A 19,689-nucleotide genomic window follows, 5' to 3' on the forward strand; every position below is an offset into this window, starting at 1 on the left:
TATGGACTAGATATAAACTTTAAAAATTTCACTTCCAAACCTCTGCTTTTGCCTTAAAAGCTATGTTCACCTTTCCAACATATTGAGTTTCTAAAATGAGAAAGTGGAATCTGGAGAAAATGAATGACAGCTATATATGTTTGTTTCTATTTTCTTTGAGTGCTGCATAAAGGGCAGCAGTGTTCAGCTTGCTCTCCTGTGGTATAGGCTACTGCTTGACACTTGCCTGCTGACTTGTACTTTAAAAATTATGATCATCATCATTCAGCTAGAAGCATAGCAACTTCTGTATCACAAGATACCAGAATGTATTCGGAAGATGGTTGTGAGGCAGCTATTTAGCCTACACTCTTTACCTTTGTGTGGGGCTAGAAAAACTCATTTCTTTTGCCTTGTGAACATCTCTGTATTTTCTGTAGCAGTTCTGATGATATTTCAGGAAGATGGCAGACCTGGGGCATATGCCCAAATAACTTTTGGATATCTCTTTGCCACCTACTCTCCAGAGTTCCTATCAGGCAGGATGGTATTTTTCCCCCTCTGTTCTATCCTTCCTTAATCCCATTCATTGGCAATGAATGAATGAATGAATGAATATATATATATATGCGCGCTATAATGAGTAATGGGAATAAATACTTTTTTAAATGTTATTTTCCAATCTTTAGTTAACATGTAGTTATGTAGAGAAAAAAGTTCTTATCACATGAGCAGACATTGCAAATACTGTAATTACCTGAGCTATTTTGTTTTCAAGAATTGATTCAGCACTAGCAGTACATTGGAGGGAAGGTTAGAATTTTAAAAAATAATCTGTCAGTGATATTTATATCCTTACGGGTTTAAATCTCTACACGTACCTAACAACTATTTTTCTCATTTTTGAATAACCATCTTGACATAACTGAAACAATTTAATGAATGCTACTCTGCATTTACCTTCTACTACACAGATGGCTCTCCTGCTGCACAAAACTACCTTCAGAAGAATTAATTTATTTTGTGTTATGATATTTTGGTTCATTATTTCTTGTCTTTGATACAATGACATATTTTCACTTGCATACAAGCAGCTCACCAAAGCTTGTCAATGAAGAGTGCAGGAAAGAGCCCAGACTGTTCAGTACCACAAGCACTACAATCCTCCCAGCTGATTCAGTACATCTTTCTTATACTAAATTTCTTATACAGAATTCTTATACAGTAGATCTGCGTATTATACATGTTTGTATAATATGGGTTCACTTTTAAGTGTTGGAAAAAATAAGTTCTCTCTAGGCATTTTCTAGGTCCTCCAGCATGATTCTATGTATGCTTCTGTCAGAGTCACACTCCAGGACCAAGAAAATGCCCAAAGAAGTGTTTGCTCTAGAAACATCTATATCCTCAAGCACGACTCTATGGTTAGCTTCCTTTGGAAGAATACTATTGAATCACACTGCAGGGCCTGGACAATGCTTAGAAAGAACACCTCATCATTCATTTCAGGTAACAGAAATAGGGTTCCAGATTATACACAAAAATTGTATTCAACAAAGTGTCCCAGAACGAATCCCTGTGTAATATGTGGTCCTAATGTATTGAGAACTGTATATTGGTTGTTATTTTCTAAGCTGGTTTTCCAGTACCCAACCTCTGAGACAACTTATACAAACAGGTAGGTATTATTTTCAATACCAAGAAGTGGAAATACTGGGAAAGAATAGATGCCTTTCTCAAGTACATCTGTCTGTGTCTGGCTCTCGCACATAATGGTCCTGCATCAAGTAATCAGAGCCAAGAACCAAGAGTGTGTTTTTATGGGCATTTGAAGGAAAGGAGGAGTGAGAGAAGAAGCAGATGAAGACAACATAGATACCAAGAGCTAAGAGAAGCTTCTAGAACAGTAGTGGCCATCCATAGGTGTTTCTGATTACAACTCTCACAGTTCCTAATCTTTGGCCATGCTGGCTGAGACATCTGGGTAAGTTTTGCAGGAGCAGAAGTGTGTGAGTGATGGGACAGTTGTGGTGTCAGCTAGGCTCTTGTTCTGGACACAGTAACACTGAGAACAGAAAGTGCCATATTATGTAAATCTATTCATATGTGTGAAAAATTATGGAAGTGTTAATTAACATCATAAATATTTTCTACCAAGGAAGAGCTGTATGTTCTTAACGGCTCTCTATTAAGTCATTTTTAGTTTAGCTAATTAACTGGCTCACTTGAAAATGCTCAGTGATGTGTGAAGACCCATTAGACATAATAACAAGAAAAGGAAACAGGGACAGATTTTAAATGCCAGGTTTGTCAGTGTTCAAGTGGATGAATAATACAGAGTAGCACAGTTCCTTCACCAACCCTGATGAAAAGTAAAGCTACCAGGTCACAGTCCATGAGGAATACTCATATGTGATGTCCTTCGAATAGCTATGCAACTGCCCCAGCTCAGATACATATCTCATTACATGGATCAGTTTCAAAGTATTGTGCCCTAAGTATTGTATACAATTACACTATTTGAAAAGTAGAGAGTGATTCCTGTCAATTAATAAGCTTCAGCATGACACAGTGAGCCATCTGCAGACTGGAGTTCCCACAGATCATGCCACCCCATATTAGCCAATGGAGGCATGCACCTATGGGCACACTGACACAGGCACAATCCCTGGCACTGCCCATGGACTAGTATGGGCTTAAGCTCCCTCATTTTTCCAATTGGAAGGGCCCCTGGAACAAAAACCTTGCTGATGGGCCCTTGCTCTGAGGTCAAAATGAGGTGCCCAGCATCTATCACATGGCCAAGCACCTCATTCTGACTTCAGAATGAGCAACATGCCACTGTGGTGGCTAGACTGGGCAGCACAATGGGACATGTATACCAACAGCTATCTGGTGTCAGAACAAAGGGCTATGCATGGTCACAAATCTTGACAGAAGATCTGGAGCAAGCAGTAGGGTGTTGATTTTTTTAAACTCCATTTTAAGAGGGGTATATCCCAGGTTTGTTACTGAATGGGTCAAACATCATCCAGACCGTTCACACCAGACTCAGGGATTGGGCTCCCTTTCAAGCAGATGGGGGAAGCCGACTTATTTGGCCTATGCAGACAGGGCCTAAATCTGCCAAAGAAGGAGCTGGCACAATCCTCTGAGTTTGCAGTGTCTTGCTTTTTCCTGAAGAGAAAAATAACCAAGTTGGTCCCCAGCTGTTTTCCTTCCTTGTTCTCTCTGATGTGTCTGCTCTTGACTGAAGCTGGAAAAAGAATCACAGAGTCTTCCTTTGTGCTGGTGTCTCTTAATTAGTACTACAGTGTCAGCAAAGGACTTTTGACACAACTATTTATTGCTACAAAGCCACAGGTGCTACACTTTGGGTTACAGTCTGTATGGGCTACGTGTAGAGCAAAATTCTGACACAAGCAACTTCCATTTATTATATTCCAAAAAGAAAAGAAGTACTGAAGATAAGAATCTTAAATAAGTTCTTTTACAGCCTTCATGCCTACTGTCTTAAAGTGTTTTTAGACCACTCTTATGATAGACTAGTTTAAAATGATTTTATCAGTTGTTTTTCTTATTTGTTTTTGCTTGAGAGAGAGAGAGAGAGATGTAGACTATGGCCACCCAACCGCAGCTTTTAAAGTTACTTTCAGGACTACAACTGTGCTGGCTAAGGGATTCTAGCAATTGTAGTCCAAACCATTGTGTGTGTGTGTGTGTGTGAATGCTGTCAATTTAGATCCAAAGTAAGATTTTTCTGGGCTCTCAATGAGAAGAAACCAGGAAGCAAGAAACTGCACCTGATTAAAGGAGACCTAATTCCGTGTACAAATATTTTAAGATTCATGGGATATTTTTGGAATTCAAATCTCGCTCATACATGATAGCAGCAGGCTAAATAGCATGACTTGGTGTGTGTACTGTATGTGCATGCCTTTAAGTCACCTGTTGACATATGGTGACCCCGTGTATTCCATAGCATTTTCTTGGGCAAGGAATACTCAGCGGTGGTTTTGCAAGTTCATTTCTCTGAAATATAGCGTACAGCAGCTGACTTGGTACCGAGAGGGAAATCAAACACAAGATATAAAGGGGAGATGAAGCTAAAGGGTAAGCTATTGGGATCTACATCAACACACTTATTCATTATCTCCTGCATACAGCCAGGGGGCCTGTGATCAGATTGTTGTGTTCAGTTATACAAACAAGAAACCATATCCACCAACATTTCACAGATGTACTTTGAACTCAGTTTGCAGGTACTGAAGTAAACTGAAGACAAAGGAAGAAAGTGGGTGAAGAAGAATAACTAAGGCATTTTTAAAGCAGATGAAAATTTGGGACAGCAGAGTATCAGGACTGTCAATGCCAAATCAAGACAGCTGGAAGGTATCAGAAATACTGCCTAACAACCACTCTGTGTTGTGCTCCAATCATTTACTAAGAAGCCACAGAAGGATGTTCTTTATTCACCTGCCAGCTGCTCAGTGCATACACTTAAGCAACCTAGCTTGCTATTCCTTTCTTCAGTGCTTTCAACAACTGGGGAAGGGGGATCCAGCCTTACACAACCCGCCCTCTTCGGCAGGCTTTCACAGTTCTGCAGAGCAAGGATCCACATATCTCTCTCTGTTGTGCCCAAAGCAAGCAGAAATCTCTGCTTCCTAGTCCTTTTCCTGTAAAAGCAATTAATTTTCCAGGGGTGTAGTATTTAGTCAGCCTCCATTTTGAGCTCTACTATTTGTAAAATCAAAACAAATACAATTTCACTGATTAAACAAAACGTGCATTTTTCAGAAGACATAAAATATGTACTATGGTTCTACTCGTCATGTTCCTTTTGCAGTATTTTCTCTCAATATGCTTCTAGCCTGCTCAGTGGCAGAGACAAGCTTTGGATATGCAGATTGCACTGCATGTAAAGAAACCATTCAGTTTGTAAATGTTCACTTCATTTTCTGTCTGCCATCAGCTTATCACTCAGATTCAGTGACTTCCAGACATAAGGTTGAAGTTTCACAATGCCTTGTAGAACAAATGGTCATCCTGTGAGTGGGAACCTCTAGCCACCTAAAACATTTGGTGGCTGTTGTTAAATTAATGTTTTATTTTTTATTTTTGGGCTATGTGGCTCATGACAATGAACACTAATCATGCAGACACTAATCCTCTTTTGCATACCCTCCTACCCTGAGGCCTGCCATTAGTAACAGAACAATACACATGCAAATCACTCCTGCCTTCCCAGGTCACACAGTATATATTTATACCCAACTCTTTTCCAGGCAAGCATTCTCTGAAGATGCCAGCCACAGATACTGGCGAAGCGTCAGGAAGAAACTCTTCTAGAATATGGCCACACAGCCTGAAAAACCCACAAAAAACTATGGATGCCAACCATGAAAGCCTTTGACTTAATGTTTTATTGTCTAGGACCACCTTCACAGTAGTGTGATTTATAATTATATTTTTATTGTTAAAATAGTTATTTTTTAATTTATATTTTGCTTTGTGTTATATGAAATAAGATCTAAAACATTTAAATTTGAAGGATCTTGGATTTCATTTTTTTATTTTTATATCTTCATTTCATGTTTGTGTTCGTGTCATAGATGTCTAAAATTCACCCTCGTGGTTTCACAAATAGGTTTTAAAAACATTGTAAGAACCAGTATAAAGAGATCTGGACAAGACAAAGTCAAAACTCTATACAAATGATCAGAATACTATGCAATGTATAGTTGTGGTAACTCTTTCCCTATGTTACAGTTATGAAATACACAAAGTACTCACCCTAAATACACCCTAAAAGGGCGGTGCTCTTTGTATTTTTCAGTACTCTCACACACAAAGTAATGAAAAGAAGCATCAGCACAAAAACAAATAAATAATTCTTCAGTGTAGCTGGGTTAGTGTTAGTGTTTATCTAACACTTTTGTGCCAAAGGCCACTGATATGTGAATCCACCGGATTAACTTGATGGATGTTCACCATAGAATTCACATGAGAAAACAGCTTTAGACCAGAACCCTGCAGAACTGCTATGAAAATTCTGCTAACATTGCCCATAGTATTAAAATCCATAAAAGCTCATTGAGATGGTTGTTCATTTGCTTTATAGAAATCATACTATTTTACTTTTTAAAATGTAGGGAAATTAATGCATTTCCAATGCAACCAGGAGACCATACAAGAATGGCACAAAAACTTCAATACCTGGTTATAAAAGCTTCTATTTCCTAGATAAACACTTACTTCAATTTAGGTCGCTTTCAAGACTGTAATAAAGCACTTATGCACAGCGACTCAGAGATTTAATAGTGTTTTAAGGGAAGCATTTCAGCCTATAGATGATTTTAATTATGTGTGCAGTTAATGGCTAAGAAATGCCTCACAGAAACCACCGTTAAACATTAAATTATCAGCTTTCTCGTAAAGCCAGCTGCCAAAGGGATAACACAAATGCTTACTGCATAGTCATCTCTCACAGTCTCACCCTGTGGTGACTCTAAAGCCCTGTCTGCAAGGGCCAAATAAAATATCTTGCCCCTCATCCTCTCAGCAGGGAGTCCACACAATGCTTGACCAAAATGCCGGTTCTTGTGTGAATGGTCTAGACATTGTTCAGAGGAGATTATCACATGGAGGATAAGGATAGGAACAAAAAGGATTGCTCCCGTCCTTATCTTGTCCTGTTCACGTGATCAGGGGAAAGATTATCACACACCAGGCACTTATCCCACTCTGCTGTCAATTTGTGAAGTGTAATGGGCCCGTCATTTGGTATTAACAAGAGTTTCTGTTAATGGCAAATGACGGGTCTATTACACTTCACCGATGGGAGAAAAACAGGATAAGTGTGCGAACTCTGATAATCTTTCCCCCCAATCATGTGAATAGGATGGGATATGGACAGGAGCAATCCTCTTTGCTCCTGTCCTTATCCTTCATGTGAGAATCTCCATTAACATATCCTGGGTATACCCCTATTCAAATGAATTTTTTTAAAAAATCACCTTTTGCTCTGAAAGATCCAGAGCTTTTCTTGGAACACGAGGCAGCTGTTTATGTGTCCCACTGTGTGTCCTGGTATGGCTGTTGAACATCACTCGCTCTGAGGTCAGAATGACGTGCCCAGCCATGTAACTGACACTGGGTGCCTCGCTCTGACTGCAAAACGAGCAACTCGCCCATGACAATTGTCATGCCAAGCACAACAGCAGGACACATGTTTGAACAGCCACCCAGCACTGCAATGGCAGTGCCAGGTAAGAGGGGGACCTCAGGACAGCTTTAGGGACAGAATACTCTGGGCTGCATCCTGCTGTGGGATTCTGGAGGGCCATAATATTTTCACTCCCAGTGCTCCCTCCCTCCATATAGAGGATCCATTGGTTTTGCCTCCAGATGCGAGAATGCTATTGAACATTTTACTGCCTTTATTTTACACCTCCTCCACTCAATTTTTTCAGTAGCCATTGAGCCCCTTTCCCTAATGGAAATTAACCAAACAGATTATCACTTCCTGTATGGGGGAAAAGCCAGATGGTGGTTTCCTTTTCAGCAGGGGAGAAGGCCCATTTGAACCTAAAAAGTGGTGGTGCAGAGGGAAATGTGCAATAGCATCTCTAGAGGTTTGGGGGGCAATCTTGGCCATTTGGGGGACTATTTCTTATTTGGAGGAAGGGTGTGAAGGTATATTGGATGGCTGCAAGAACAGCTCAAATAGTAGCATGTAGGCCACTGGACACATTTTGCTCAACCCTGCTCTATATGGGAGAGAAGTAAGTGTGGTAATCACAATAAGCTTTCTGTGTTGTTAGCACACCACTTAGTAAGGCTCAGAAAGGTTAGTTTTTCAGACTGCAATTCCCAGAATCCCCCAACCAGCATGATCTTCTGACAATTGTAGCAGTGAAAAAAATGAGCTACAGGAGGAAGAGTTGGAAGAGATAAAAATATTCTTTTCCCCTATTTTTCTGCCAAAAGAGTGATATATTCAGTGATTCCTACAGGACACAGGTAATGCTGAGACAAAAACAGAATAAAGTCAGCAATTAAACCATATTCTGTAAGACAGAGGTGGGCAAACTACATGCCTCCAGATATTATTGGACTGTAACTCCTAGCATTCCTCTACTGGCTAGGGCTAATAATAAGTACAACTATATATGGAAGGCTCTACCTTGCCTATTTCTCCTATAAGGAAAATGATCACAAACGCCACATCACTGAATCACATATTAGTTCCACTAGAGAAGGCCTCACTTTAGTTAAATGATAGAAAAAATGCACAGAGAGTGAAATATATAATATAGTATGAACCCTGCCTCCTTTGGCAGTGTTCGGCCCGGTACATACCTTCCTGGATGTCCGTAGAGGGGGTGGCATTTTTTCCTCCACAGGAAAGCCACAGCCTCCAAACCGCACAGCTTCCCTGTGGAGGAAAAAGAACCCACAAAAAGCTGGTTCTTTTAAAGCCGCAGGGGCAGCGTATCTAGTGTGCCACTGGTTCACTGGTTATGTAAGCACCGTGCGGCAACGTGCAGATGCCGCACGGTGCTTACGTAACAATGGCTGTACCCATGTATACAGAGCACTGCCACTGTTATGGCGCCGTGCCATACTAGGGTTAGGGACCATGCGATTGCTGTGTGGTCCCTTAACTCTAGTACGGTGCCAGCACAGCGCTTTAGCGCCATGTGTACCACACCTTTATTACCTATAGCTTTTAATAACAAACAGACAACCAAGTATAAAACTCAAGGACTTCATAGTGGTAATTAAGCAGCTACTTTGTTTTCAAATGGATTTTTCTTCAGTTCATTTATAAACTTGGAGAAATACATTCATATTTAAAAAAAAAAAAATCCTTAGTTACAAAGTTTGTCCTCTCTTCTATGATTCTTCTTGTTTTGTTTTTAGAATGGAACCAGGGAAAAACACTGCAAGAGTGCCGGCAGGGTAGTAAATAGGAGATATAACACTTTAAAGGAGTTTTTACCTGAAGACCTTCGATGGCTAATCGAAGCATACTTGGCGTCAGTTTAGAGGCCTGTTTGAAAGTGAAGTTACTCCAGTCTATAATCAAAACAAATCCATTTACTTGAAGTTCTGGATCCTCTATCATGGCTTCTAAGGAAAGGAGTATGGCCCGCAAAATATCCACCAGTGTGTACCTGTCAACATTTAAAAGAAAAGATTGAGTTAAATTATACCATAGTGATCATAAACGGGAAGAAAAGTATGACTTTGCTAGCAGTTGTTGAAATATCTAGTGTTCATGTGATTTAAAGTGCGTAGCACGCATTTCACTCTACATTGTTAGTTGCATGTCATGTTTAAATGTAAGGTAACACGCCAGTATAACATCTACTGCCAGACAGAGAGCAGGTAAGTCCACCTATTACATTAATCAAGTAGTTGTAATAGCATATATAACTTTCAAACCTGCTTCTGTGATACTGGATGTTTCTGTCATTCCATAATAACACATTACATCTCTTTGCTACTTACCACTGTCTTTTTTCTAATCTAATCAATTTCTAAAGCATTTTCCAATTTCCCTTTTAGCCCCCCCCCCAAAAAAGAGTATACAGTGGTGCCTCAGGTTACGAAATTAATTCGTAACGCGGCCGCTTTCGTAACCCGAAAAGCCTTCGTAAGCCGAATTGCCATAGGCGCTAATGGGGAAAAGCCGCGATTCCGTGCGAAAAAGCCAAAAAAAGCACCAAAAGTTTTTTCGTAACCCGAAAAAACATTCGTAACCCGAAACAATAATTCCCTATGGGATTTTTTCGTATCCCGAAAATTTTGTAACCTGGGTATTTCGTATCCCGAGGTACCACTGTATTTGAAAGTACTGATGAAACAGAAGTTACAGATGCTATAAATTCTTAATTTGTGAATGCAAAATGGTTTTCTGAAATCAAATTGCATTTTAACCCCTTCCTTCCAATCAGTGAGTCAACTATTAAAAGAATAGTAATAGGGCCTCACTGCCATGTAGGGGCAGCCCAAGATAGTTAGGAACGCCCTGACCACTCTATCAGAACAATACAAATCCTCTTCCTTTTTTCAAGCTGTGACAGCATAGTTCTGCCAGCTAAGCAAATATCTCTCACTTGATCTCTTGATGGGCAGTATGGCAGAACACAGTTCTGCTATGATAGCAATAGCAATAGCAGCTAGATTTCTATACCACTTAATACAGAACTCAGTAGTCTATAAGTAGTTTACAACATGTAAGTTAATTGTCCCCAACAAGCTGGGTACTCATTTTAGTGACCTTGGAAGGATGCCAGGCTGAGTCAACCCTGGAGCCTCTGGCTGGGATTGAACTCACAACATTGTGGCTTGTGGCTGCAGTACTGGCATTTAACCACTACGCCACCAAGGCTCCTAATGATGCAACCCTTGAGTCAATACACATCCACACATGTAACTACTATACAGATGGTTGCCTCTATTGTTCCGTCAAGAGATTAGAGTTTTACTAAACCTGGGGGAGAAAGAGGAGTGATTGACTTCTCTTCACAGCTTGGCATCAGGACTGGTCCTAATGTTAGGTGGAGGGGGCAATTGCCTCGGGAGTGCATTTTGAATGTAATGAATTATCAGCAAATTATCGTTTAAAGCTCTTTCAATAACCAATTAGTTGCTGATATCATTTCAAAGCATAAGAAAATAGTTGCTTTCTCTACAAATTTTAAAGTAAGTTGGGCAGGTCATCTAGATGGGCCAAATAAAACAGACCATTTTGTTTTGGTGACCCATCTTCGTGAAGCAGGACCAAATCTCCGATTCAAGTGCGGACTGTCTTCATGACATAAGGCTAATTCTGGACCAAATCTCTCTATTCCCTCCCTTAAACTGTTTTTAAAAACTTACCTTACCTTTACAGGAAGATTAGGAGCAACACCGAGAGGCTATCTATATATGAGTCCCCGTTATTTTGCCTGGCACTGCTGATGCTGGCACATGTTGCTCCATCTGAGGTCACAACAAGGCACCCAGCCATGTAATTGACGCTAGTTGCCTTGCTTCTTACCTCATAGGGAACGTCTCGCAATACAGCATGGACGTGTGTGCAGACAGCCACACAGTGTTGCTACAGAGTGTGGAGATAACACAAGGAATCCAAGGCAGCTCCAGGACCATAATACTCTAGGAGCAGCCTGGAGTATTCTGGCCAATGTAGATGAGCCCACACTTCCTCATTTCTCATTTTTTAAAAATACTGAATGCTACAAGTCCCTTGTCTAGATTCAAAAACACATTCTTCTCCCAATCACCTTGTCATCACATCAGCACCTTAGCTGCCTTGAATTCCATTTTGAGATAAAAGCAGGATATAAATCCAATAAATAAATAAATAATATACAATAGAAAACAAGGCAAGAGAGCATTCAATAGTCCTCTTCCATTACCTAATGAATAAACATTCTCATAATTATAAAAATAATTTTAAAAGACTGCGCACACACACACATACACACACACAAAATTAGTGAAGTAATTCCTCATTAGGTTGCAATCATAATGTAATATCATTACACCTTTATTATCAAGGGAAAGGAACTAGTCTTCCCTCCACGTTTGTAGGTTAAGCATTCATGGATTTGATTATTCATGGATTACTGTATTTGCTGCTGCTCAGCTACTTCCCTATACTGAAAACATATGTTCTCTCTAGGAATTGTAAGTCTTCCAGCATGATTCTATTGTCGGCTTCTAGTAAAAGATGACCATAGAATCACTCTGGAGGACCTCAAAATGCCTAGAGAAGTGTTCTTTCAGGTTAAAAATATATAGTGAGTCTATATCCATGATTTTTCCACTTCTGCAGGAAGCCTGCTCCCCTTATATCTGGCAAAAGTTGACGGCCAACTGTAATACAAATAACTATTTAGTCAACAACTACTTGGGATGGAGAAAGAACCTTAAGTGATTATCAGCCTTGAGTACTATATATACCATAATTGTACCTGACATTGTTTTATGACAGTAGCTGTTTAAACAACACACACCTCCAAAGCAGCAAGAAGCCACGGTGAATCCCCACTCTGGTCCTTAGGACAGGAGCAAAAAGGAGTCAGGATATTCTGACTCCTGGTGGTGGTGGTCAGCCCCTGCATCTATGGCCCACTTTGGGAGTGAGTCTTGTGGAGAGCAGGATTCCGATTCACTTCTGGCCAGAGTAGACTTGGGCCACTCTTCCGTGCCTGTCTGTTTCACTCCATTGTTCTAGATACTGCTGAGCTTCAGCAGCTGAAGTGCACTGCATTGTATGTATTTTTTTAATACTATTGTTTGGTAAAACAACAAAGTTTTCTGCAATATAGCTGTATGTACTAACCTATAATAATGTGAGAGCAGCAAGTATGATGGAATAAACAAACTTTATGGTTACTGTGTATACTAGTCATTTCAATATACTGAATTTGCAATCCTATTTTTCACACCAGGGAATCACTTTATTTGAATTCAATGGGACTTAATTCTGAGTAGACACATATTAAATTGCCCTACTCTGTGAGTCCATGGTCAACAAAATATCTTCACATAGAAGAAAGTTTTGATCTAGCAGAAATAACTGTACTGTAGCTCAACAAAATGGAAACTGATTAAATATTAGGCCAGCTTTTATTGACTCTGGGGATCAATACTGTACTGTTGTTTCATTTTGTGCAATTCTGGTTTCTCATTTAGCTTTCATCATGGTTAAACAAGTTACCAAAAAATCTGCTCATTATTGATATGACACGCGTGCTCACACACAAAGTTGCAGACCACAGAATCATAGAATCATAGAGTTGGAAGAGACCTCAAGGTCCATCCAGTCCAACCCCCTGCCATGCAGGAAATCTAAATCAAAGTATCACCGACAGATGGCCATCCAGCCTCTGTTTAAAGACCACATTTTCAGTGCTGTGAATGAGTCTACTCTGCATAAGCATTTCTAAACTTTAGCCTTTCTACTTAATTTTGAATGAAAAGTTTTTCTTGAAAAATGACCAGGATTTCCCTATGGGGCCATACAAGGTACTTAAGAATCTGCCTTACACTGAGTCAGACATGGATCCGTCTGTCTCAGTAACATCTGTTTCAGGTATTTCTGGACATTTTAGACTACAAGTCTCATTGTCATAGGATGACAGGAACTGATGAGAGCTTCCATCCAAACATCTGAAAAAGCATTAAATTGGGGAAGGTTAGAACAGATCGAGCCAGAACTCTTCCTGGAAGCCAAGATGACTAAATACAGGCTGTCATATTTCGACTGCATAATGAGAAGGTATGACTCATTAGAAAAGATAATGATGCTGGGGAAGATGGAGGGAAGTAGAAAGAAGACCACATGCCAGATGGATACTCAATCAGGGAGGTCACAGGCCTGAATCTGCAGGACCTGAGGAGGGAAGCAAAGGATATGTCTCATTCACAGGGTCACCATGAGCTGAAATCAACTCAAAAGCTTCTAAACTTAAGCCTTTCTACTTAACCTTGAATGAAAAGTTTTTCTTGAAAAACTTCTTCTGAGTTGATCTCAGCTCATGGTGACCCTGTGAATGAGACATCTCCAAGCTGCCCTATGCTCTGCTTCCCTGCTCTGGCCCTGCAGATTCAGGCCTGTGACCACCCTGATTAAGTTGATCTCAGCTCATGGTGATCTCAGCTAACAACAAGTCTACGTAGACTAGGAATGGCTCTTCAAGATTTCAGATCGGAACTTTCCGGTCATGTCTGGAGATGCCCAGGAGTGAACCTGGGACTTCTTACATGTAGGCCCGATTCCCACTGGGCTATAAAGCAAATCAAGAATCAGATTATAGGAACATTGTTACCATTTGAACTCATGTTCAATCCTAGTTTAAGGGAAATCATTCCCATTTGAATTCACATTCAATCCTACTTTGATCGATTTCTCTAGCAAAAACCCAGTGGTGGATAACCTGGGTTACCCTGACACCACTTTTCCAGCATTTCTTTTGCCAGGGACCGTGTCCAATCCAGGGTAAATTAATGGGAACGTTGGGTGTCTGATAAGGGTATTTTGGGATGAGAGGGCCAATGTTAAAGGGGCTGGTTTGGGGGTGTCACCGCTTTGTTCTCTTTCTTGGCATTCCCAGCACCATTTTCTCATTCACGTAGACTTTCCTTGGTGGTACGGGAAGCGATTGCATGTGTAGCAGGCCTGTAGCTAGGCTGGGGCAAGGGGGCCTCAAAGAGAGGGAGACAGAGAGACTTAGGCTGTATCTATACTGGATAAATCACCCGGTATGGCACTGCTTTCGCTCTTTCCTGGCTCTAGGCTATGGAATTCTGGGAGTTGGGCCCACAACAACTCCAACTTCCGAATATCATAGCTTTGAGCCAGGATGCTTAAAAGCAGTACCAAACCGGGTGACTTCTCCAGTGTAGAGGCAGCCTCAGTCTCTCTCTCTCTCTCTCTCTCTCTCTCTCTCTCTCTCTGGCGCACACATGTCTGCTTGCTGCCCTGCCCCTCCTGCCCAGGAGTTGGAGTTTGTTGTGGGACTGGGCACACACACACACACAGAGGAAGACCATTGGATCTGAATTGGCTTCTCTCTTATGCTTCCTCCTCCTCCTCTTCCTCTCCTCTTGCTCCTCTTTCCTCACCTCTTCTTCCTCCCCTCTTCTTCCTCCTCTTCTTCCTCTCCTCTTCTTCTTCGTGGTCTCTGCGAATCATACAAATAGGTTTCACTGCGCCTGCGCAGTGCTGCTCGGAACCTACTGGAATCACTGGGCAGAGTTTACTCTGCAACATATTGAAACTTTTTGGCGGTAACCCCTGCCTTCCCGCTCTTTTCCCCAGTTCCTTTTTTCCGCCGCGCTAGCTGCTTCAGGGAACTTTCGCTTGCTTCGCTTGCTTGGAATCACTTTCGCTCTTTGACCTCGGACTGTACTTTGACCATTCTTTGTCTCCCGCCCCTGGTAACTTCGGACTTTTGGACTGTTGACCTCGTTTTTGGATTCCCCTCTGGCTTCGACGACTTTGGAAATGCCTGCACCTTTCAAGAAGTGCGACATTTGCGGGGGCAAGGTGCCCGTCCAGGACCCGCACTCCTCCAGCCTGCTGTGCCTTGGCAAGAACCATGATACCAAGGCCTGCCTGCTCTGCAGATCCCTCTCATCCCAGGCCCGGAAAAACCGTGAGTCCCGGCTCACTTTGGCGATTGCCCCGGCAAGTACAAGAGGGGGGTTCACGGTCGTCCTCTGTCCCGCCTCCGTGCCCCCCACCTCGTCTCGGGCCAGTTGTCCCAGCGTGACATGGGGATGGCCGCCGTTTCCAGCGTGGTGTGTGTCCGGCCGGGACAACTTCTTCCATCACCCCCGATGTGGCCCGTGGCTCCAAACCGCCCAGCGCCACCGACGAACCCCCAAGCGCCCCCATAATTCTTCGGGACGGAGGTTACCGAGCCGGCTCCAAACCGAGGAAGGGATCGGAGGCTCGCGTTCGAGAAGGCACGAGCCGGAGGTCCATCGCGCCTCGCTTTCGTCCCCAAGGCATCCAAGGCATCTCGCCACGCTCCGAAGTCTAAGGAGCTGGCTATGTCTCGGAAGGGGCAAGTCTCCAAGACCTCCTCGTCAGCAGCGGCTGCTGTCCTCCTCGACCCCCGGACACCCGTTCTCCCAGCGGAGGAGCCTCCCAGGCCTGGGAAGAAGAGGCACCACGACAAACCGGGTCGTGATCCTGCCCCAAAAAAACCCAAGTCCTCCAAGGATCGATCCACAACCGACCCACAAAGGCGAAGGAGAAGAAGCGCTCCCCGTCCAAGCAGGCTTCCACTTCGCAGCTCCTCGCGATCCGGAGCAGACGCCGGCAGGTCGGAGGACTCCGGTACCGGACACCCCACACCGCCCTCTGCCCACCATGGACTTTGTCCACGGGACGGACGACACCGTGCTCCCTCGCTCCCCAGGACACCGGTCGCCCTCCATCCGCAACCGACGACGAGGAAGGCCAGCCCGCGGGCATGAGATTCCGGACCCTTCTTTGACATGCAATCGCGCTGGATTACATGTCGGTTTCAGAGGACAGAGCGATAAGGATTCACTAGGCTGAACCCCATCCTGTAGACCAAGGCACCCCGTCCAGATCGGTCCAAACCGTGTCTGTCTACGAGAGGTCGCCGTCTCCCCTCGCAGGCGCTCGCGATCCTCAGCGGACCTTGCTCCAACCCGCCCGAGATCCCAGGTTAGAGTGACGGACCCCTCCCCTCTACCTGGACTCCGACGACAAGCCACTGCTTCCATCGGAGCACCTTCGGACGAGATGTCCTCTCGGGCCCAGCTCTCCCCAGGGGATGCATAACCCAGAGCCTTCTTCCCGTCGGACGACGTCCGGTCCTTCACCGAACACGTCGTAAGATGGCGAGGGCCCCGACATCGAGCTCGCTTCCGGGAAGACGACGCTGAGGACCCGGTTGAGCGTCGGGGACGGTCGAGGCCTACTCCACCTTGCCTGCCTCTCCTTCCGTCACTCCAGACCATGTCAAGAGGTCCGGGACTCTCCGGCTACCCTGTCGGCGCCCTCCCGCAAGGTAGAGTCGCTCATAGGGTCGCCCCGGGCTGCCTTGGTTGGCTGACCACCCAGGCCGAACTCCCACGTGGAGGGAGCCCAACACAGCTTCGTCCCGAAGCAGGCGACCTCCCCTGTCGACCGGGAGCGAAGAAGGTGGACGGACTGGCCAGAAGGCCTACTCTGCATCGGCCCTGGGGTCAAGGCTGCCAATACACCGCCTGCATGGGGGCGTACCCAGACCCTCATGGAACGGATCTCCCCCCTCGTCCCGGACGTCCAGATGACATCCAGAGGCAGCTGGTGGAGATCAGGGACGAGGCTCATTCCATTGGGAGTTGGCTCATCACCACTTCCAGGAATATGGCAGACTGCTCGGGGAGGGCCATGTCAGCATCCATGGCACTTCAACGCCAGCTGGTTGAGGGCCCCGGACCTCAACCCTACGGTCAGGGCGGCCATCGAGGACATGCCGCTCGACGGAACCGGGCTCTTCCACGCCGAGACCGACGATCGCCTGAACAGGAATTTCAGGATGAAGCGGCGGCGAAGAAGCACGGCATGTCCTCAGCACCGGCTTCTCCGTTCCGGAAGCATCAGCGCCCGTGGCAACCGCAAGGTCAGTCACAGGGGACTTCTCCTGGGATCGGCAGTCTCAGCAGCAGGGCTCCCAGAGACACCGCTTCCCCTCGCAGTCTCCTCCTCCTCTGGCCGTCGCAACTCCCGCCTCGGTACTGCAAGTCCCGCCGGCAGGACACCGACCAGGGGAAGAAGAGAGCCTGAAGGGACGCAGCGTGCTTCGTCTCTCCTTCACCCCTCTTCTTTTTGACATTTGAGGCCCTTCGCAACACCTGGGCCTCCATAACATCGGACTCGTGGGTTCTCAACATCGTCCGTAGGGGTTATGCCCCGAGTTCCAAGCCCCTCCAACTGAGCCTTCATGTCCACTCCCCCCCGGACACCCTTCTCGACGAAGTGCGCGCCTTGCTTGGTAAAGGGGCATTCTCCCCTTTGCCGACCGACCAATGTCCTCGGGCCTTTTCTCCAGGTACTTCACGGTACGAAAGCGGATGGGGGCATCAGGCCCATCCTGGACTTGAGACAATTAATTGTTCCTTAACACCGTCACTTTCGAATGGTAACCCTGGCTTCCATTCTGCCTCTTCACCAGGGCCTGTGGTTCGCGACCATCGACCTGAAGGTGCCTATTCCTTCCACGTCGGGATCCGAGAGTCCCACCGAGATTCCTCGCCAGTCCTTGGCCAGTCCTCGCCTTCGCTGTCGGCTCCACCTCGTACCACTACAATGTGCTTCCTTTCGGCTTGGCCACGGCTCCACGAGTCTTCACAAAGTGCATGGCACGGTGGTGGCATACCTTCATCAAGGGCTTCATGGTCTTCCCTACCTGGACGACGGCTGTTTGCAGCCGAATCCCAAGGCGGCTGCGGGAGGCAGTCTCATTCGCCTTGCACCTCTTGAACTCCCTCGGCGGGTCCAACAGGGAAAGTCCCACTCACACCGACCAGGCAGGTCAAGTTCATCGGGCCATCTCGACCCGAAAACTGCTTAGCCTCCTCCCTCCGGATCGGTTTCAGGCCCTGACAACGTCCCTCAGGCCATGCATCTCCCACAGAAGGGTGAGAGCCAGAGACGTCCAAGTCGCCGGCCACATGGCATCGACACATTCGTCCCCCCTTGGGCAAGACTCCGTCTTCGACCTCTCCAATCCTGGTTCCTCTCCGCTTCTCCCCGTTGGAGGACCCTCCGTCAAGGTGGCTCACGGTACCGAGACCGGTGTCCGCTTCCCTCAGATGGTGGCTGGACAGCCCAAACTCTGCACCGGGATGCCCTTTCATCAGTCCCAGCACAACTGACCTGACAACCGATGCATCCCTGGAGGGATGGGGCGCCCACCTGCTCGACCTCTTCGTCAAAGACAGGTGGTCCGCACAAGACAAGCTCCTCCACATCAACGCCTTGAGATGCTGCAGTGGAAAAGGCATTGAGGGCGTTCGAGTTCGCTGTCACAGGAAGGGGGGTCCTCCTGAGGACAGACAACACACCGTGATGTATTACATCAACAAGCAAGTGGGACCAGATCCAGGACCCTGCTGACCTCACGCCCGCATCTGGGACTGGTGCATCCAGAGACGCGTCCTCCTCCAGGCGATCCACTTCCCGGGGAGGACAACGAGTTGGCAGACTGCCTCAGCAGATCCCATTGGTGTGCCACGAGTGGAGGCTCCATCCCGAGACGGTCAGCGACCTTTTCGATCGGTGGGGAACCCCCCGGATCGACCTCTTCGCGACCAGGTGGAACAGCCACTGTCCCCAGTTCTGCTCCAGGAAGCGATTGGACGGATCCTCAGAGACGCATTCGCTTTCCTCTGGATGGGGGAGCTCCTCTACGCCTTCCCTCCGTTCCCTCTCATCACAGAGTGGTGTCCAAGATGACAACGGACCGCTCGCATGCGATCCTGGTCACCCCGGGGTGGCCGAGCAAGCCGTGGTTCGCATCCCTTCTCCACCTCCCAGGAGATGCTCTCTCCGTCTCGACCCGCGTCCGGACCTGCTGTCGATCCAGGACGGACGGATTCTCCACCCGGACATCGAAAGCCTGCCGCTGGTAGCCTGGAGAATCAGCCCTGACTGCCCTGCCGGAGGCAGTGAGGACGGTGATCCTGGCTGCGAGGAAACCTCCCCAGCGCTCTTATGCCTGAAATGGAGGAGATTTTGCTCTTCCTTGACCAAAGGGCTTGTCTCCTGCACAGGTGTCAACTCCAGTGGTGCTGGAGTTTTGATGGCACTTTTGGATGGAGGGCGTGCCCTCCCATCCATCAAATGCTACCTGTCTGCCATCTGTGCCAAATACCAGTCGGGGGGAGGGTTTCTTTCTTCAAAGACCCTTTGGTGAAGGGGTTCCTGAAGGGTTGTGCCAACCTTTATCCTCCTGTGTCGGTACCAAGCCAGCTTGGAGTTTGGAGCGGTACTGTCCGCCCCCAATCCAAGCCCTTTGAACGATGGCCACAGCGAACTTGAGACTATTGACTTGGAAACCGCCTTCTGTGCCATCACCTCTGCCCGCCGTGCGGGTGAACTCTGTGCTTTACGGAGGGACCAGCCCATTCTTGAGGTTCCACAAGGACAAGGTGGTCCTCCGT

The 19,689-nt window shown here is 45.8% G+C and overlaps 1 protein-coding gene across 1 annotated transcript in view; it reads right to left on the reverse strand.

The window, feature by feature from the left end:
- CLVS2 (clavesin 2) overlaps positions 1-19,689 on the reverse strand; it is a 68,576-nt gene that overhangs the window by 35,221 nt on the left and 13,666 nt on the right. Inside the window, exon 2 of the mRNA XM_042443994.1 lies at positions 8,987-9,161. Coding sequence (XP_042299928.1) covers positions 8,987-9,161 — 175 coding nt within the window. The remainder of the gene's footprint in view (positions 1-8,986; positions 9,162-19,689) is intronic.

Source organism: Sceloporus undulatus, chromosome 1 (genome assembly GCF_019175285.1).
Source record: "Sceloporus undulatus isolate JIND9_A2432 ecotype Alabama chromosome 1, SceUnd_v1.1, whole genome shotgun sequence".
In the NCBI taxonomy this organism is placed as follows: domain Eukaryota; kingdom Metazoa; phylum Chordata; class Lepidosauria; order Squamata; family Phrynosomatidae; genus Sceloporus; species Sceloporus undulatus.